Source organism: Mytilus edulis, chromosome 4 (assembly GCF_963676685.1).
Source record: "Mytilus edulis chromosome 4, xbMytEdul2.2, whole genome shotgun sequence".
NCBI lineage: Eukaryota > Metazoa > Mollusca > Bivalvia > Mytilida > Mytilidae > Mytilus > Mytilus edulis.
In genome coordinates this window covers 52,935,276-52,958,303 of record NC_092347.1, presented here as the reverse complement: position 1 = coordinate 52,958,303, position 23,028 = coordinate 52,935,276, and the positions used below count along the sequence as shown (strand labels likewise).

Genomic DNA, 23,028 nt, shown 5'->3' with positions numbered 1-23,028 from the left:
TGCAGTTGCGCAGTACTATCTCATCTAATACCGGAAGTGTTATGACGTAATAGAATTAAATGTCCATTCCCCTTATGTTTGAACTACATAGTCACAGTTTTGATATGAGAAACCACCAAAAAATTAAACAAAACCCAAACTTACATTTTAAAGTTCTAAAGCTTCATTTTAAAAGTCAATTATACATTTATCTTAACAGAGGTTAAGAAGTCTGTTTTCCAGATTTAACAACTACAGGTTGATTAAAATTGCAACCTTAGTTCATTGATTGATTGATTGATTGATTGTTTTTAAGTGCCACTTTTAAGCGCCACATTGGGGCTATTTCATGGTGGCCAGTGTTAATTGTTGGAGGAAGCAAGGGTGCCTGAAGAAAATTTACACTGACCTTTGATAGGAAATACCCTGTACATTGTAAGTGCTTCATAATAGTTGTACAAATGTATAATTTGTTTTCAAGTCTAGATTCATTGGCACTGTTGAAAAAAATTCAACAAAAAATTCTAGACTAGGGTCAACATTTTGTACAAACAATTGGAAAACATTACAATGTAGTAAGTAACCTTATCCATTCAAATTTGAATAAAAAACAATGTAACCTTATGTACTTATAAAAGTACATCAATGTTACTTGAAACAGGAAGTAGTGTTAAAAAATTGACTGTCACTGCAACCACGAGTAATTGAGAACTTCCCTAATTTGTCATGAATAGGTTTTGTAACAAAATAGCAGTTTGACCAATAATTGATCAGTTGAATATGGAAAAACCTCAAGGAAGTGCTCCTGTACCTATGTTAAATAAAAAATCCAAATATAGGAAGAGCAATAAAAAAGTCAAATATAGGAAGCAATAGTAATAAAAGACACAGAGTCAGTTCTCTATCTGTATTCAAGTAACATAGGCAAGATATAAATAATAGAATAACTGATCCAAGAATTCAAGTATAAACAATCTTCAAAAAGATCTTTGAAGAATTCAAATATACATAATGTAGAAAAATACTGAAAGATCCAAGAATTAGTATATAAAAACAAGAATGTGTCCATTGTACACGGATGCCCCATCCACAGTATCATTTTATATGTTCAGTGGACAGTGAAAATGGGGTAAAATCTCTAATTTGGCATTAAAATTAGAAAGATCATATCAAAGTAAACAAGTGTACTAAGTTTCAAGTTGATTGGACTTCAACTTCATCAAATGCTACCTCGACCAAAAACTTTCACCTGAAAACTTTAACCTGGAGCAGGACAGACGGACGAACTAATGGACAACCAAACAGACGCACCGACCAGAAAACATAATGCCCATAAACGGGGCATAAAAATGTTAAGAGAGTGGCTGAACAACACATTAATTTAGGAATGTGTGAAGCACACGAGTTATAAATCCTAGTTGTCCGGTCCCAACTGACCAATTTTCAATATTTGAATTTATGTATTTAGTTATTCTTTTTATTACATTGATTATGGTCTTTTTAATGGAAATAAAGTAGAAATGCAAGTAACTATGTTTTTCTAGGGTTTCCTGTTTCACTTAATGCAATGTCATTGACAACACACTTTGTTGTATGATGTCACAGGATTGAAATCATAGGATTTATAACACATGTGAAATTATTTGGGTTTATCTTTTTTTACCAGGAAATCATGATATTGTATTGTAATGTACTAACTAACCTTCTTAAACTGTTCTATCTTCGCTGCTTAGTTAGGATATATAAGTTGTTGGGATTTTAATGGTAGAAAATTAACATATACCAGTACATGATCTACTTCGAAAAGACTAAAAATACAGGATTCAGGACTCTCATTCATAAAACATAACTCAGAACTCTTTAGTGCTGGAAACACTAAATCCAGTGTTTTGATTGGCTAATTTCTGAGTCTGAGTACAATAATTTTACTTCAAAATTTTATGACCACAAGGTTTACCTTGTCAACAACATTAACATCTGCCCCTTTAGATTGTAGATATTTTATTATTTCAGTATGACCTCCACTAGCTGCATTGTGTAAAGCAGTTTCACCATGCTAAAAAAAAAGAACAGTCTTATAAGTTTGTTACTTGTGTAGTTTATTTTGATACAAAAATTAGTTAGCTGTCAATTTTAATATTAATTTTCTATTTATTATCATACCAATAATGCAGTACACTGGGAAAATGTGGAAGAAAACCTTAAATATTGATAGTATATACACAAAAAGTGTACTTTCCAAACACAAGAAGAGCCCTGCCCTTTTGATTTCTAGCTAGTGCATATATATAGCTGTAGAAGACCATTCTGTCATTACTTGAAAATTTCAGTACCTCACGCTATTGATCTCCCCTACTTGCAAGGGTCATAATTCCTTTTACACAAGAAACTCGAAACTTGAATCCAGGCTTTTGATTGGTGCCTTGTTGGAGAGGTGACCAATAAGTAGTCGCCTCAATTTCAAAGAGATTTTTAAAAGTCTCAAGCTAATTTTAATAGATTGAATTTTTTCTTCATGTCTATGCATTCAAGCGTTAATGTAGCCATTTTAAAACAGCAGTATATAATGACAAATTATTCTGATTAATTCTGTCACATTAAATAGCTAAATAAAGAGAATTTATACCTTATTAGTGGCCAATAAATCTATATTCTGTGCCATTTTCACAAGATCTTTTATTCCTTGTAAATTTCCTTCTTCTGAAGCTCCAAACAAAGCTGCCATTACAAAATTTTCTGCTTTCTCCTGCAAGATAAATACCGGTAATTTTTTTTTATTTATGTTGCAATAAAACCTTGTAAGTTCTTGAGGCAATAGTCAATTTCTAGAGGCAATACAGTCATACCTACCACAACAGCATTGGTTAACTAAATATTGATATAGTGTAAAATTGAGAATGGAAATGGGGAATGTGTCAAAGAGACAACAACCCGACCAAATAAAAAACAACAGCAGAGGGTCACCAACAGGTCTTCAATGTAGCGAGAAATTCCCGCACCCGGAGGCGTCCTTCAGCTGGCCCCTAAACAAATATTTACTAGTCCAGTGATAATGAACGCCATACTAATTTCCAAATTGTACACAAGAAACTAAAATTAAAATAATACAAGACTAACAAGGCCAGACATATATTGTGCTAATAAAATTGACATTGCCCTTTTACAATACCCATTGGCTAAAATGTATTTTGAATTTCAGTTTGAAATCATTTCTTTAAACTGATCAGTTTTAGTTTATTGCTTGTGAAAGTTTGTTATTGCATGTATAGATAGTGAACTGTAATACAAATATTCTCATCAAATACAAGAGCAGGCCAAAGCTATTGAACTTGAAAAACTATACCTCTTTCAAATTCATATAGTAAGAGCTAGATTATTAAAAATTAACCAATACAAAGTCTGTCAAAACTTAGAATAAATTCCTCAAACTAATCACACATTTTAACAAATGTAAAATTGCTCTTTTCTGGCCACAGAACCATTTGACCGTTTCAGTTTCATATCAATAACTGTAAACAGTGGAATACATGCAAGTATCAGCCATCAAGGAAGTGAAATCTGGTGGACTTTAGAGTGTGTAAAGACAATTTCATTTCAGAATAGATGCAATAGTATACATGTCATTCATTTCTGCCAAAAAGGACACTCTGCATTTCATAATCTCAGTGGAGCTAAGTGTGCATTAGTACAAATGAGTTGTGGCTCAAAAAGATGCATTTTTCAAAATAAAAGGCATAAGAACAGTGACTCAACTTTTAGGTCCAAGACAAACTTCAGAAATTGAATTTAAATAAGTTGTCATGTCATATCATTTGATTTGTATGTTTTGAAACTAATTCACTGTTCTTTCCGTCCGTAGAAATAATTCAAAATACTTGAGAACAAAATTGCTATCCCATCGTCTGTAGATTTCAATTTGCGAAATACAATACTGAAATTCTAAGTCGGACAATAACCCAAAACTACAGATTTATAAATTGGTTCTTTATCTTGCTAAAACCGAGGATAAAACAGATGTTACTGATAGAATAACTCAGCTATCTAGTAAAAAGCAACATTTTAATGATATTAAAACATTGTCTTAATCAATTGGTAATTTATTTGACATTACTATATGTAAAAGCATGCTAGTGTCTTTACTAAAATAAATGATATCCTGCAACAGTATTTCAAATCAGACTTCTCATTTTTATTTCAAATCATCTCTACGCATGTATTTCTTATCACAAGTCATTTAACCTGTATCAAAACAAAAACAAACTTGTAAGATTTGTTTATATTCTTCTTTCTGACTCATTTCTGTAGTAAGTGGTAACTAAGTGTTGATGTGCCTATTGAAGATAACTTCTTTTCATCATTCAAAATAATTCCAGGAGACATTCCCACTGGACTGAAGACATTCCCACCGGACAAGAGGATAACTGTCCTTAGACAGATCCTTGACCTGTGTAAAAGTTATAACTGTCAGAACCATCCCCTGCAATTTAACACAAGTGTTCCTGTAGTACTAGTCCAGGGGCGGTTTTAGGCGGGGGCGTGGCGGGCGTGCGCCCCCCCCCCCTAAAATTTGCAAAGCACTGGTTGTCCCCAGCTCAATAAAGTATCTGAACAGAAGACGAAACATAATGTCGTCGCATTGCAATCTGTTTTATCATTCAAAGAAGTATATAAAACAGTAAGTTTAACAGAACCAATGTGATTACTAATATACTGACCTACGGTTTATCTATAAGTTCTATCATAAATATGGTATACTTCAAAGAAAGGTGTCAAACGCGGTACTGCGTTTGATGACACATATCATAGGCTTTAATTGGCGGTTAAAGTAAAACAATTTATAAATTATAAACAATTTCTTTGATAATCGAAACTCCAAAACATCACAAACTCACTTTCCAACGAAGTAGGTGAAAGTGCCCTACCCGCGGTTGGGTTGGGTATTTCATCAGTGCACAGCGAAGAAAACAGTCAAGGTAACTGGTTAAATTCTTTCTTAATGAAAGATAGAAATACTGGTTCAAGTGAAAGGTTAGTTTTTATTAATTTGTATCAATATTTAATATATCTGTATCAATATATGTTTCTCACTTAATTGCAACCTGTAAAGTTTGCCGAAGCATGCATAAACGATCAAGGCTCCAACTCGTATTTCCGTATTACATATAGAATCCCATGAAAATAAAGATCTCATTTTGAATTTAGTGGTTTGCTGTAAAAAAAAAATGTACATAAAAAGTTTGGCACGACCTCCGAAAACAACAAAAAATAATAATAATAAAAAATTGTGAAAAGACAATGAAAAATCGCTGGCAAAAGTGGACCGTTTTTTTTTTAAATCTAATATTGGTCAGTTGAGCTATTGTTGAGTCAATGAATTGAAACTTGCACATTTCTTGTTAATTATGGTGATTGTAGATTGACAGGGGTGGATTTATGCGGTTTTAGCTTGAAACTTTAATTTCTCGCTTATTTTAACACAAAATATTCGCCACGTTTTGCTTGCCATGCAAGATATCTACATTACACCCTCTTTAGAAGAATATTCCAATAATTTCGATAATTATACCTCAAAAAAATTTTCGCCTCGCTCGGCTCGGCGTAATTTTAACATTGCGCCCCCCCTAATCTGAAATCCTGGATCCGCCCCTGTACTAGTCTAACTTAATCTTGAATGAAAACAAATAAATTAATCACTGGATAAAATTCATTAATCTGTAGAGGACTAAAATAGAACAGAAAATAGGAAATATTATGTGAGGAAAATGGAGAACTTACCATGATAGATCTACATAACACGATAATCAAAGGAAGATTGTACAATGATGTACAAGTGGTTGATGTGCCAAAAATGTGATAACAGTAATGATCATCAGTGAGAAAGTACTTTGTCATGTTATCAATGGATATTGGCATATAATAAGTAACAATAACAAATCGTTATTTCAACACACTTCAACAACAATTATTGTTTTTCCTTCCCTTGCTTAGATTTTTATTACTAATGAGCAAGATTTGAGCTTGAGGCTTTCTGTTGTCAGTCATACCATAGGTTTTGACCTTCTTTGTTTCAAAAAAACATAAAAGTTTTCGACAGACTTTGAATTTTTTGAATGGTTTGAACTTTCCTTTACAAAATAATGGCAAACGCACACAGAAAATATGCTGATATCAAGCTTTTAAATTTATTTTAAAGTATCTGTTTTATATGGTTATTAATTTAAATCAAATAACTGCCAAAAAAACAGATAAACATAAACTCTACCAAAACAATCATGCATTGACTTGTTTGATTGTGACTCCAAAGTGAAGACGAAAAACATGAATAATGTGAAAATAACTCAGGACTAATAAATCATGTTTTGAAAATTTTAACATTTGCTCCACTAACCTAAATTACATTATTTATTACAACTGCTTATCATAATGTAAAACTCTATTCAATTGAATATGTACAAATGTGCATATTATTCATGTTGTACTTTGACTTTACAAGGTAGTTTTTCTACTAACAAGGAAACTGCAACATTATCAATTATGAAATTTAAGCTATAAATATTCTTAAGAATTCAAAAGTAAATATACTCCAAACTTTACAATAGAAAAAATACATGAGTTCACCAATTTTCTTGAAACTAGTCATACATATGCGTTTATCTACATTTCTATCAAATAAGAGCTATTATATGAATGTCAAAAAATAAAACAAAAAAGTTTTCAGATGAATTTCAGGTTGCAACTAAGATTAGGTCACCAGAAGCTGCTCAGTAATTCTTCAATAATCAGGTATGACATTCAAATTGAAATGACCCCAAAAGTACAAATGGGTTACTGTCATACTTCTATAAATTATGGCGTAACAGATTCTTAGTCAATCACAGTCACAATTTAATTTGTATTTATTTCTTGTCCATTTGACAAAGAATGGTTTCTCATTAGGGGATTTATTTTGTCTTTCTTGTTTAAAATAACATTGCACAATACATGACCAGACTCCTCTTTAAAGAAATACAATTGAATACCCAAAAAATCCCATTATGCAACAGCATTTAGGAAATGGTCCAGTTTTTACAATTCAACAAGACATTTCAGAAAATTGACTGACTATAAGATTGAGACTTTTTAATTTTGAGTTTTCCTTATGAATAAAAGAGATGAAGGGAATATACATTAATGAGAAAGCAACATAAACCTGTATGTGATTTCAAAACAATGTTATCTGTCATAGCATAGATGTAATACCCATTATTATGGGTATTACATCTATGGTCATAGATATCATCACTCTTTCAAAACCCATTTACCAAAAAAATTAAGCTAGATAAAAAATTCCAATCTAAGTTGTAAGATAAGATTACTTCGCTGCCAATTAATGACACCATCAGACTGCTTTATGTCTCTATAAACCAAACAGATCTTTTATTAATAGCATCTTGATTTTACTTTGAAATAAATAGTCAAGAGTTTTTCTTAATCTTTACAATGGAAACTACAGATATAATAGAGGTTCTACAGAGCTCATATTGAAATGAATCCGCTGGTGAAATGTGTGCATGTCATTTAAAAAGGTTTCCTGCAAAATCATGTTGATACATGGTGGCCATCTTGGATGTCCAGTAGTGCAAACAGATTTATTTTGAAACTGAGTTGATGATACCTTGAATTGATGTTTGTGCCAGAACCAAAATTAAGGGGGGAGTTTGCATAGTTAAATTGGAAAGAATCAAAGTGATGGATATCACTCATGGAAAGATTGGAAGAGTAGTTTGAATAATTTCATATCAAGGTATGGTGGGGACAAAAAAAAGAACATTAATAAAGCACTAATACTGAAAATTACATTTATTTACCGGGTATGTACTTTTCAACGTAAACAAATTAAAAAAACTTAATTCTATTGAAATGTGGATTTTATCTTTTGTGATTGAAAAATTATATATTCACTTCTTCTATATATTCATCTGACTAAAATTGTTAATAGACATTTGTCAAGGGGAATAAAATTTAAAAAATAAATTTTTTGTTATACATGTATAAATTAAAACTTTTCAAATTTTACTAACTGTTTCAAGCCAAATACTGATAAGAAAAAAAATAGTGAACTAACCTAAATTGTTGATTTTAAAGTTACAGATGATTATTGGAAATTTATCAAGTAAATTATAGACCTTACTTAAATACCTTTACATTTTTTTTTTAAAGATCTTGTTAATTCTAAATTAATCATTTATCTTTCAGACATAGTTTACAGAGTCACTTTTGTAAATTCACTTTATGTAGTGTAGATCAAAAGTAATGGGCAATGGATAAATCTATCATCCTTATATGTATACAAACACCTAATATATATACATGTATTTGTGTATTTAATTATGAGGTCAAATATTTGTAAATTGGTCTGTATATTGGTCTGTATAATTATGCAAGACTGAGATTGATAAGTAATGTGGTCAATTTGATTGGCAGTTAAGGAGGTGGGGCATTGTAATTAAAGATCCACCTTGTCTCTGATTGTTTGGTGATAATGACAGTTGTCAATCATACTAGTATTTTATCAATACTCAATCAAACTCATTAAAAAAGCCTGCACATGCACACATCTTAATGACATACATTCTTGAATGAACTGCTCCAAAAATATACCATTTTTTTCACAGTTTATATGTGTATTATGTGCAAATACATGAGAACTATAGGGAACTATATTTCAGTGCAGTGAATACATTTAGTAGCTAACCTGTTGTGTTGTTAGGGAGGCCAGTGCCTTAAGAAAGATTTAGAACAAGTTCCAATCTTTCCAAAAACTATGTTCACTAAAAGTGAACTTCAATTAAAACAGATCATCAATGAACCTTACGGGTCCAAATACAAAACATGTAATAATCGTTGCTGGACATTAACCAGCTATATATAATTCAAGCTATATTTTATAACCAGATGCTCCACAGGGCGCAGCTTTATACGACCGCTGAGTTCGAACCCTAAACATTGGGGCAAGTATGGACACAACATTCAAGATTGATACAGCTCTGAATTTGGATTGTGATTCAATAGTTGACACAACACATAATGAATGTGGTCTAAGAACTTAAACTTAAAAACTTTAAATTTTAAATTGGACATTACCTATTATGGTCCAATATCTAAAATCTAAATACATGATTAGATTCAGCATATCAAAGAACCCCAAGAATTCAATTTTTGATGAAATCAAATAAAGTTCAATTTTGGACCCTTTAGACCTCAATGTGGACCAGTCTGATAACCGAGCCCAAACTTCAAAAATTTAAATACATGGTTAGATTAAGCATATATCAAAGAACCCCATATATACAATTTTTGTTGAAACCAAACAAAGTTTAATTTTGGACCCCAATTTGGACCAACTTGAAAACTGGGCCTATAATCAAAAATCTAAATACAGGTTAAGATTCAGCATATAAAAAAAACCAAGGATTCAATTTTTGTTGATATCAAACAAAGTTTAATTTTGGACCACGATTTGGACAAACTTGAAAACTGGGCCCATAATAAAAATTATAAGTACATGTTTAGATTCAGGTTATCAAAGAACCCCAAGGATTCAACTTTTGTTGAAATCAAACAAAGTTTAATTTTGGACCCCAATTTGGACCAACTTGAAAACTGGGCATTCAATTTTTGTTAAAAATCAAACTTAGTTTAATTTTGGACCCTTTGAACCTTAATGTAGACCAAATTGAAAATGGGAACAAAAATTATGAATCTACATACACAGTTAGATTCGGCATATCAAAGAACCCCAATTATTCAATTTTTGTTGAATTCAAACAAAGTTTAATTTTGGACCCTTTGGGCCCCTTATTCCTAAACTGTTGAGACCAAAACTCTGAAATCAATCCCAACCTTCCTTTTATGGTCATAAACCTTGTGTTTAAATTTCATAGATTTCTATTTACTTATACTTAAGTTATGGTGCGAAAACCAAGAAAAATGCTTATTTAATGGGCCCCTTTTTGACCCTTTTTTCCTTAACTGTTGGGACCTCAACTCCCAAAATCAATCTCAACCTTCCTTTTGTGTTCATAAACCTTGTGTTTAAATTTCATTGATTTCTATTTACTAATACTAAAGTTATTGTGCGAAAACCAAGAATAATGCTTATTTGGGCCCTTTTTTGGCCCCTAATTCCTAAACTGTTGGGACCAAAACTCCCAAAATCAATCCCAACTTTCCTTAAGTGGTCATAAACCTTGTGTCAAAATTAAATAGATTTCTATTTACTTAAATTAAAGTTATAGTGTGAAAACCAAGAAAATGCTTATTTGGGCCCTTTTTGGCCCCTAATTCTCAAACTGTTGGGATCAAAACTTCCAAAATCAATCCCAACCTACCTTTAATGGTCATAAACCTTGTGTTTTAATTTCATAGATTTCTATTCACTTAAACTAAAGTTATAGTGCGAAAACCAAAAGTCTTGCGACGCCAACGACTACGACACCAACGTGATACCGATATACGACCAAAAAAATTTCAATTTTTGTGGTTGTATAAAAAAAGGGAAATTACAAACTTAGGCTTATCAGGCAAAGATAACTAGAGATATGAAACCTTATGGTACAATTTCAGAAAGATTCGTACACATACACACAAGTTATTGTCTGGAAACTAAAACTAGAGGCTCTAAAGAGCCTGTGTCGCTCACCTTGGTCTATGTGAATATTAAAGGAAGCAGATGGATTCATGACAAAATTGTGTTTTGGTGATGGTGATGTGTTTGTACATCTTACTTTACTGAACATTCTTGCTGCTTAAAATTATCTCTATCTATAATGAACTTGGCCCATTAGTTTCAGTGGAAAATGTTAGTAAAAATTTACAAATTTTATGAAAATTGTTAAAAATTTACTATAAAGAACAATAACTCCTAAGGGGGTCAATTGACCATTTCGGTCATGTTGACTTATTTGTAAATCTTACTTTGCTGAACATTATTGTTGTTTACAGTTTATCTCTATCAATAATAATATTCAAGATAATGACCAAAAACAGCAAAATTTCCTTAACACTAACAATTCAGGGTCAGCAACCCAACAACAGGTTGTCCGATTCATCTAAAAATTTCAGAGCAGATAAATGTTGACCTGATAAACAATTTTACCCCATGTCAGATTTGCTCTAAATGCTTTGGGTTTTGAGTTATCAGCCAAAAACTGCATTTACCCCATGTTCTAGTTTTAGCCATGGCGGCCAACTTGGTTGGATGCCCGGGTCACTGGACACATTTTTCAAACTACTAACCCAAAAGATGATTGTGGCCAAGTTTGGATTAATTTGGCCAAGTAGTTTCAGGGGAGAAGATTTTTGTAAAAGATTACTAAGATTTACGAAAAATGGTTAAAAATTGACTATAAAGGGCAATAACTCCTAAAGGGGTCAACTGACCATTTCAGTCATGTTGACTTATTTGTAGATCTTACTTTGCTGAACATTATTGCTGTTTACAGTTTATCTCTATCTATAATTATATTCAAGATAATAACCAAAAACAGCAAAATTTCCTTAAAATTACCATTTCAGGGGCAGCAACCCAAGAACAGAATGTACGATTCATCTGAAAATTTCAGGGCAGATAGATCTTGACCTGATGAACAAATTTACCCCCAAAATAGATTTGCTCTAAATGCTTTGGTTTTTGAGTTATAAGCCAAAAACTGCATTTTACCCCTATGTTCTATTTTTAGCCATGGCGGCCATCTTGGTTGGTTGGGCAGGTCACCGGACACATTTTTAAAACAATATACCCCAATGATGATTATGGCCAAGTTTGGTTAAATTTGGCCCAGTAGTTTCAAAGGAAAAGATTTTTCTAAAAGATTACTAAGATTTACGAAAAATGGTTAAAATTGACTATAAAGGGCAATAACTCCTAAAGTGGTCAACTGACCATTTTGGTCATGTTGACTTATTTGTAGATCCTACTTTGCTGAACATTATTGCTGTTTACAGTTCATCTCTATCTATAATAATATTCAAGATAATAACCAAAAACAGCAAAATTTCCTTAAAATTACCATTTCAGGGGCAGCAACCCAACAACGAAATGTCTGATTCATCTGAAAATTTGAGGGCAGATAGATGTTGACCTGATGAACAATATTACCCCATGTCAGATTTGCTCTAAATGCTTTGGTTTTTGAGTTATAAGCCAAAAACTGCATTTTACCCCTATATTCTATTTTTAGCCATGGCGGCCATCTTGGTTGGTTGGCCGGGTCACGCCACACATTTTTTAAACTAGATACCCCAATGATGATTGTGGCCAAGTTTGGTTAAATTTGGCCCAGTGGTTTCAGAGGAGAAGATTTTTGTAAAAGGTAACGCAGGACGACAACGCGGACGACGACGACGACGGACGCCAAGTGATGAGAAAATATACATTGTATATTGTATAAAACAATGATTTAAGTTGATTCAACTTCTATTCTGGACAAAGAAAGATAACTCCAATCAATTCAAAATTTCTTGCTATTGCACAATATTGTGCAATTAGATATTTCTTGCTATTGCGCAATACTGTGCAATTGAAAATATTTGCTATTGCACAATACTGTGCAATTGAAGATTTCTTCCTATTGCTCAATACTGTGTAATTGAAAATTTCTTGCTATTGCACAATACTGTGCAATTGAAGATTTCTTGCTATTGCTGAATACTCTGCAATTGAAAATTTCTTGCTATTGCACAATACTTAATATAATAATTTTGGATCCTGATTTGGACCAACTTGAAAACTGGGCCCATAATAAAAAATCTAAGTACTTGTTTAGATTCAGCATATCAAAGAAGCCCAAGAATTCAATTTTTGTTAAAATCAAGCTAAGTTTAATTTTGGACCCTTTGGACCTTTATGTTGACCAATTTGAAAACGAGACAAAAAATCAAGAATCTACATACACAGTTAGAATCGGCATATCAAAAAAACCCAATTATTCAATTTTTGATGAAATCAAACAAAGTTTTATTTTGGACCACGATTTGGACCAACTTGAAAACTGGGCCAATAATCAAAAATCTAAGTACATTTTTAGATTCAGCATATCAAAGAACCCCAAGGATTCAATTTTTTGTCAGAATCAAACAAAGTTTAATTTTGGACCCTTTGGACCTTAATGTAGACCAATTTGTAAACGGGACCAAAAATTAAGAATCTACATACACAGTTAGATTCGGCATATCAAAGAACCCCAATTATTCAATTTTTGATGAAATCAAACAAAGTTTAATTTTGGACCCTTTGGGCCCCTTATTCCTAAACTGTTGGGACCAAAACCCAAAATCAATCCCAACCTTCCTTTTGTGGTCATAAACCTTGTGTTTAAATTTCATTGATTTCTATTTACTAATACTAAAGTTATTGTGTGAAAACCAAGAATAATGCTTATTTGGGCCCTTTTTTGGCCCCTAATTCCTAAACTGTTGGGACCAAAACTCCCAAAATCAATCCCAACCTTCCTTTTGTGGTCATAAACCTTGTGTCAAAATTTCATAAATTTCCATTTACCTAAACTAAAGTTATAGTGCGAAAACCAAGAAAATGCTTATTTGGGCCCTTTTTGGCCCCTAATTCATAAAATGTTGGGATCAAAACTCCCAAAACCAATCCCAACCTTCCTTTTGTGGTCATAAACCTTGTGTTAAAATTTCATAGATTTCGATTTACTTTTACTAAAGTTAGAGTGCGAAAACTAAAAGTATTCGGACGACGACGACGACGACGCCAACGTGATAGCAATATACGACGAAAAATTAAAATTTTTGCGGTCGTATAATAATATCTAAGATAATAACCAAAAACAGCAAAATTTCCTTTAAATTACTAATTCAGGGGCAGCAACCCAACAACAGGTTATCCGATTAATCTGAAAATTTCAGGGCAGATAGATCTTCACCTGTTTAACAATTCTACCCCATGTCAGATTTGCTCTAAATGCTTTGGTTTTTGAGTTATAAGCCAAAAACTGCATTTTACCCCTAATATTATTATAGATAGAGATAAACTGTATACAGCAATAACGTTCAGCAAAATAAGATCTACAAATAAGTTTACATGACCAAAATAGTCAATGGACCCCTTAAGGAGTTATTGCCCTTTATAGTTAATTTTTAACATTTTTCATAAATTTTTGTAAATTTTTAGAAAATATTTTCCACTGTAATTACTGGGCCAAGTTCATTATAGATAGAGATAATTGTAGCAACAAGAATGTTCAGTAAAGTAAGATCTACAAACACATCACTATCACCAAAACACAATTATGTCATGAATTTAACTGTGTCCATTGTTTAATATGCACACGACCAAGGTGAGCGACACAGGCTCTTTAGAGCCTCTAGTTTTAAATAAATGTGTTTAATTCCAGTGCAAAGACCAAAGACCCTATAAGTGAATCAATATTAAAGCCAAAATATGCAATCTTTAATGACCTGACAACAGTATCGTAACTATATCCCTTCTTAATAAGTCTGTTTAAAGGTTTTGTAAGCTTTTGAGGTGAATACTGACATGTTTGTGCTTTGTAAAGAATATTACCATAAAAGATTGGATGTGAAATAACTGAACGTATAAGATGTCTGCATGTTGAGTTATATTTACGAATTATTTCCTTATACCAATGATAAAATTTAGTAAATGTTTTGACTAGTTTGTGTAATAATTTTTCAGTAATACATAAATTTCTCTCGCTAAAATCTAATACGTTGTTACATACACGAGCGAATCGTACAAGTTGAGATATATGAACACCATAAGATTGTGACAAGGGAACATCACCATCTAAAAATGAATAATTAATGATAGGAAATGAAAAATCATCTTTTTTTTTTTTTTAATTTACTGATGGAAAACACATTTCAACCAGATATGTCAATCAATCAATTAAATCCTAAAAATAACTAACCAGGTGCTCCGCAGGGCGCAGCTTTATACGACCGCAGAGGTCAAACCCTGAACAGTTGGGGCAAGTATGGACAAAACATTCTAGCGTGATACAGCTCTGAATTTGGATTGTGATCAAATTTTTGACATTACATGGTTTTTTTTTACACAAAACAAATGTCAAGATTTTACAAATTTTACAATTAAAGATTTCTTCTTCAAACTTTTTAAATCTAAAATTAAATAGTTGACACAGCATAGGTTTCTGACACAGAATGAATGTGGTCTAATGAACTTAAAAGTTTGTTTTTGCCTTTTAGCAATTCACTATGCTGTTGAATATTAATCCTCTCAAAAAAATGTTTGAAGAAATTTTCTTTTTATTTATGAAATCTGAAATGAGAAAAATTTAACCCCCCCCCTTTTTTCACATCCCCGTTTCCTTTTTTCCAAAACTGATATCAATTCAAATTTCTAATGGAGTTTGCAACAATAACTACTCTTTTAAATACATCATAAAATATTAAAATGTAAAATAAAGTGCTTGTTATCACTGAATGGTAAAGATTGGTTGGTAGTAAAAGTGAATATACATTGTTTATTGTATAAAACAATAAAAAAAACTTCATCAGCAACATTTTATATTGGCAAATTTCCAATGAAGTTATTTACATAAAGTAATGGGCAAATAAAAATAGAAAATGACATCATAGTCATGTCTGGCAAATGTCCAACATACATTATCTAAAAACATTTTAGATAAGATAAGGAAATAAGATGTAAAAAAACTGCTTGTTATCACTGAATGGTAAAGATTATTTTAATTTATCAGTTGGTAGTAAAAAGTGAATATACATTGTATATTGTATATAACAAAGATTTAAGTTGATTCTGGACAAAGAAAGATAACTCCAATTAAAAAAAAATCTTGCTATTGCACAATATTTTGCAATTAGATATTTCTTGCTTACTATTCTGGACAAAGAAAGATAACTCTAATTAAAAAAAATTTTGCTATTTCACAATATTGTGCAATTAGATATTTCTTGCCATTGCGCAATACTGTGCAATTGAAAAGACTTGCTATTGCACAATACTTAATATAATAATTTTAGATCCTGATTTGGACCAACTTGAAAACTGGGCCCATAATAAAAAATCTAAGTACATTTTTGGATTCAGCATATCAAAGAACCCCAAGATTTCAATTTTTGTTAAAATCAGACTAAGTTTAATTTTGGACCCTTTGGACTTTAGTGTAGACCAATTTGAAAACAGGACCAAAAATGAAGAATCTACATACACAGTTAGATTTGGTATATCAAAGAACCCCATTTATTCAATTTTTGATGAAATCAAACAAAGTTTAATTTTGGACCCCGATTTGGACCAACTTGAAAACTGGGCCAATAATCAAGAATCTAAGTACATCTTTAGATTCAGCATATCAAAGAACCTAACTGATTGATTTTTTGTCAAAATCAAACTAAGTTTAATTTTGGACCCTTTGGACCTTAATGTAGACCAATTTGAAAACAGACCAAAAGTTAAGAATCTACATACACAGTCATGACAGTTAGATTCGGCATATCAAAGAACCCCAATTATTCAATTTTGATGAAATCAAACAAAGTTCAATTTTGGACCCTATGGGCCCCTTATTCTGTTGGGACCAAAACTCCCAAAATCAATACCAACCTTCCTTTTATGGTCATAAACCTTGTGTTTAAATTTCATAGATTTCTATTTACTTATACTAACGTTATGGTGCGAAAACCAAGAAAAATGCTTATTTGGGTCCCTTTTTGGCCCCTAATTCCTAAACTGTTGGGACCTAAACTCCCAAAATCAATACCAACCTTCCTTTTGTAGTCATTAACATTGTGTTTAAATTTCATTGATTTCTATTTACTTAAACTAAAGTTATTGTGCGAAAACCAAGAATAATGCTTATTTGGGCCCTTTTTTGGCCCCTAATTCCTAAACTGTTGAAACCAAAACTCCCAAAATCAATCCCAACCGTTCTTTTGTGGTCATAAACCTTGTGTCAAAATTTCATAGATTTCTATTAACTTAAACTAAAGTTATAGTGCGAAAACCAAGAAAATGCTTATTTGGGCCCTTTTTGGCCCCTAATTCCTAAAATGTTGGGACCAAAACTCCCAAAATCAATACCAACCTTCCTTTTGTGGTCATAAACCTTGTGTTAAAGTTTCATAGATTTCCATTCACTTTTACTAAAGTTAGAGTGCGAAAACTAAAAGTATTCGGACGACGGACGACGACGACGACGCCGACGCCAACGTGATAGCAATATACGACGAAAAATTTTTCAAATTTTGCGGTCGTATAAAAAAACATTTGATCAATTTATACAATTATTTGTAAATAACAAAGAGTTTCTGGGTGTTCTTAACTTGTATAAATATCTCAACTTTTATAAAGCATAAAATAATGGGAAGACAAAAGATTACAATAAGTACCCTTTGATGATCAATTATCTGGTTGTGTAAAACTTCAAACTTACATTATATCAAACTCTAAAACAGTAAATAGTCAATATATCTGAATTACTTATCCACCCACGATTACCCAACCGCACGATAACCACTTCAGGTGTTGATTCACCTTGTTCAAATTCAAGTTTACTTTTTTACTGTGAACCCCTGCATCTGATCATGCTGATAGGATCCACCTTTGCCATACTAGCGTTGTACCTAACAACCACCCAGCATGGACGAAAAACCGGACCATTTAAAAAGTTCTCGATCCGTTCCCGAAAATCACCAGATACGAGGAAAAAAGAAGGAGAGATTTGGAAACAGAAGCAACCACAGAAACATACAAATAAGAAGCAGTCCATCACTAAGGATTAACAAACCATACATAAGTACACAAAGTCAAAATAATTCAGAATATCAGGCATTTTACTTAGAGAAAAAAGGAAGGAACCAGAAACAAAATGAACCACATAAACCACAAAACATATGTTTAAATAAAGCTTGAACCACAGACACTTTATTAGCAAAGTAAATTTGTATGAACGAGTCTACCAAGATTTACAATTCCCAAAATTGCGGCGATCATACACTTCACCCTATTACCAATTAGTACCTCCCTTGGAGCAAAGCCAGTTGAATTGGTACGGGATGGCCAGTGGGGTGTTGTCCAATTTGGAAATGAACTGACATTTTATGATCTACTTTCATCATTTCTACAATATTATCACTAGAAACCTCCATGAGAACAACTACACAAAGGTGTAAGAATAGCAGTTAACCACATCGTTAATAACTTTATTGACTATAAACTTTCAATTTTAACTATACTATATTCTTACTTCACTTTCACTTTCTATATATATCTATAACGTCGTCATAACAACCTCTATTGTCGGCGAACCACAAAACCGCAAAATTTGTACTTCACTGTTTGATTTTATGTGTAATATTGCCCTGAAGACGCCACCCCTGTTGGCGAAACGTTCGACCAGAATCAACTCTTACCATGCGGTAATTGATGGGTGTTGTTGTCTTTATAATATTGTTTTATTATATCAAACTCTAAAACAGTAAAGTCAATATATCTGAATTACTTATTTGTTCAACTTCTTCTTGTCATGAATATGTATGAAATTAGTGGACAATAAACAAACAACAATCAATCAGCCGAATTGTTTCACAAATAGTTTATGAGCCCACCTTAATCTTTGAGAAGTTTAATCTATGAATTTTGTACATCAAACGTGTTATAAAAGAGCAAGTTCAAGTGTTTTTATGTAATAGTTATATCAATGATCCTAAAATAAATTTTGGCAGTAAGAAACACCAGAGTTACATAGACATTTTGATTGTATAGAAATTTACTTTATTACTAATGTGCCTATGGGAAACTCAAATATAATATTCATTGTTTAAAGAATGTATCATTACAACTTCACATCTTGATGAACAAATTTAACAAAACTCTGTAGGATAATAAAAAGCCCAAGTCAAGCCTGCACCACATTCAGTTTAGTAGGGCCCATTGAAGTATTTTCTAAAGAACCCCCATTCTAAATTATGAGCACCTTAAATCATTATAGCTTTTGATTGGGACTACAGGGGTGGATCCAACTATTTAAAAAAGGGGGGGTTTCCAACCCAGGACAAAGGGGGGGGTTCCAACTATATGTCCCCATTCAAATGTGTTGATCGTCCAAAAAAAGGGGGGGTTCCAACCCCCCGAACCCTCCACCTGGTTCTGCCACTGGACTATGGTCCACTAATTGGTGTACCCTATTGAACATTATTAAACCACTAATTCCTATCTAAGGGTTACAACTGTATCAAAAACTGTCATTGGCTTTTCATGGAATTTTGATATAAGGAGGTCTAATAGAATTTACTCTCAAACCTTTAAAGCATTAGTGCTCTTAAAAATCAAATGTCAAATTTTGCCTAATTTGCGAAATCTATTGACAAAATATTCTAGTAGGCAGGTCTTTAGAAGAAAAGACATTTGACAAATAACTAAGAAGTATGTAATTATATAATTATACAGAACATGAATACATTGCACCAGCTGTCAGATCAATATATACAAAGACATGCAAAAAGTCACAATGGCGGCCTGTTTACATTTGAAAACAAAAGTAGCGGGGTTCAAACTCATACTCATACAATGAGTTAATAAACCAACCAAAAGTAATAAAAGTATGTAAATTACAACCAGTAACTTAATTGTCATAATTTGGTAAAAAGTAGGTCAATTGAAGAAAATCTCAACTGTACAAACTTTACATTCAGTTATATATCGAATAGCAACCCATTAGCTACAAGGGCATTGAAAAATGATTGAGCAGACTATCACTGTAGTTTTTCATGTCAAAAAGATTTGTTTCAGATTTTCAGAACTTTTCATATAATAAGTAGTGAACCAAACATAGCTACTGATGCAGTGTTTTCTAGGAGGAACGATTGTTTTGAAGGCTATGGCTTTTATCCCTAATGAGGTCATACCAAAAAGTAAAAAATAAGTCACTGCTGCTTCTTCAATAACCATTCGGCAGTTAGAATTAAAGTGAAGACTCTGAATCTGACATGAATGATGTCTTATGGGAAAGTAACATATCTTCCTGCAGACTGATACCTTGTTAAATGACATAAACATCTGCATTGAGGACAGACAACAGGTAAGGATATTGTCATGTTGAACATTTCTCTAGGAACATGACTGTAGTAATTTGGTAAAAAGTAGATCTACATCTTGTGCGATTTGTCAAAAAACTTCATACCACTGCTTTTCATAAATCACTTCAATGTTTGCAAGGTAAACTGACAAGGGGAAAAAATCAAAGCCATTATCAGAAATTTTTCACAACTATTTTACCCTCTTTAGATCTATTCATAGTAATGGTAAGTTGTCATGAAATAAATGATAAATGCCCTAATGATTTTTAAGATTAAATTTGTTACAATATTTATCAAAAATCCCTCAGTAATGCAACAGCTATTAATCTATTAATTCTGACTTATTTTATAAGAAAACCAGAGTTAGGTGACCATAAAAATCAAACCTATTTCATCCTATGCTATAAATTTAATTTAAAAATTACCTCAAAAATGTTTGAAATAGTGACTGACTGATTATCAGGAATTTCTTCCTTATCCGAAATCTCTCCAGAAATGATTTCCTCCATTTCAAAGGAATCCTCTTCCAAAAAGCCCTCAGATATCATAGAATGACTTCCAGTGAGTTCTATGGTCCCACTTTCCTCAGACTCCTCTGTCATTTCACTATCCCATTCAAAATCACCATATTCACTTTCAAATTTACAAATATAAGGCTTTGCTGTGGTGGTTTTTGAATTGTCATTTAAAGAATTTTGAAATGTATAAGAGTTGTCTCCCTTGTCCTCTTTACGAAAAAGACAGACATTATTAAATTTCTGTAAACTCCCGTCAGGTATCGAATCATTGCCGTTGTCAGAATCATCAAATTGCATTACTAAGCCAGAATCTACATCAAAGTTCTCTGCAATGCTAGATTTATCACTTTTCTTTGCCACATTTTTATAACTGATGCTGATCTTGTCAGCTTCATAGAGTGTAGAGTGATCAGTCATATTGATGATTATGTTTACAAACTTCACAATTCACAGAACTTTCTTTAGACTGGGTAGTTAACGTCTCGATAAATATTTCTACATCCAATTTTTTTGCCTTTGATAGCTAACCAATTTCTTTGATTACAGGCAAGCATCAAGTTTTGGTCTATAAAATTTCACTTTTTACATCTCTTAGAAAATTTAAATGTTAATTGTATAACCATATGCTTTATATAACATCTCTATGTTTTCATCAGCCTTTTATCAATAAAATAGCTATTTGATCTTATCTAAGATATTACTAAAATCTGATAACATATCTTTGTCATTCAATCCTCCATCCTCACCTGTAATTTTCTACACAATATTTGTTTTTTTATACACTTTTATGAATCATCTTTAAATTATTATACCCTGCCATATGCTTCGATTTATTTGGCTTATCCATTATCTCTTTGTAGTTTAATTATAGAATAGAGGGAGCCCATTCCATTAATGTTCTACAAACAAATTTATTTCTGCACCAAAATCTATTATATTCCCCAAAAGACATGCACCACTGCACTTTATTTAAAAGTTTTTTGTCATTCACAGTGCACTTTGCATCCATAAAGACTTTCTATCTTTATTTAAATTAGGTATTCGGAATGCATGTGCATTTAAAATAATAATCCTTTTTCCAATATTTACACATCAATCCTTTTGCTCAGCCTCAAATTTAAAAAAAATAAAAATTGTTCACAAATATCTGTCATAATTTGCATTGCCCATGGATTGCAACTGCTAAACTTTTCCAGCCTTTTTTGTTTCACAACATTCTTAACCTTGAAACACAAAATATTTTTTTTGTGCTAGTCTGTCATGTCTGTATCTATTTGTATTTTCTCCAATAACATAACAATTAACTAAAGTAAAATATACATCAGCTAATTACAACTGGAGCCTGTAGTTATGCAACATAACAGCTGTTTCAATCCTTTTCATTTGATAGAATTATGATATTTATATTTAACCATATGTTTCTATCAGCTTTATGTCCTTCATAATCACAAGTTGCAGTTTTAAATTTCACAAATTTTCATTTTCCTGATATGTGAAAATTTTTCCTTATGCACTAACAATCATTCAAAGGATTAATAACGTATATGTAGTGATTTGTTTACTAAATCATTATTCACTAATTATTCTGCTTTCATTGAACATATATATCTGGCAAACATAACTATATATCTGGCAGTAAAAAATATCCACACATCGAAAAAATTTGTTTAACTTCTTCACATCAAATTAATCTGAGCTGTTACATATGTACAATCTTATATCACTACTTAAAAAAATCAACTGACTTTAAATGATAGTAAAACATCAACAAGTAAACTGTGCACTCTATTTAAATAACAAAATCATGTTACATTTCAGATCAATGTAGTTCTTATTACTGCACACAACTTCTTCAGATCATAAAAAATCTTCAAACGACTTTCAATCTACATCCCTGTCAAGCATTAAATCTTTGATATTCCAAACATTTCTTTTCAAATGTTAACTGTGATGACTTTCCAATTAGTTTGATAAGACCTACATCAATGAATATCTATTGACCTGATATCTATTGACAGCAAAACCACACAAAAAACTCAATAAATTCTGTTCTACATTGGATAAATGCTGGATGTCACACTTCTCCTATTACATTTTAATCAATGGTAAAGGTTTTCTATAGATTTTTACTAGACAGGTGCTTCTATACCTATACTAAATTCTCTGCCTATATAATGGTAGACTATATGTTATGATTACGTTACAAGCTCCTTATCCTCCACTTAAAGATAGTAATAAACCCCTGATCAATCCATGATAAATTTCTATCATTAGCGTGTAACAGTTTGTCCTAATTGATGACAGTTTCAAAGGATTAATCCTAATGACCTTAGTCCATTTGTTTTTTCCACTTATTTATCAAAACATGTCAAGTCAACGATTATCTATTTATTATATTTTATTTATTATATTTTCCTTATTCAGGTCTCTGAACTCCCCCACTGTT

At 31.9% G+C, this 23,028-nt stretch overlaps 1 protein-coding gene across 3 annotated transcripts in view; it reads right to left on the bottom strand.

The window, feature by feature from the left end:
- LOC139521907 (death-associated protein kinase 1-like) overlaps positions 1 to 23,028 on the bottom strand; it is a 171,033-nt gene that overhangs the window by 44,736 nt on the left and 103,269 nt on the right. For 2 of the 3 annotated variants that reach the window (XM_071315621.1, XM_071315622.1), the window contains 2 exons: positions 2,606 to 2,725; positions 1,937 to 2,035 (listed from right to left, as the gene is read on the bottom strand). In XM_071315621.1, coding sequence (XP_071171722.1) covers positions 1,937 to 2,035; positions 2,606 to 2,725 — 219 coding nt within the window. Of the gene's footprint in view, positions 1 to 1,936; positions 2,036 to 2,605; positions 2,726 to 20,489; positions 22,424 to 23,028 lie in introns of those variants that run through there. The other variant, XM_071315623.1, reaches the window with a different exon arrangement.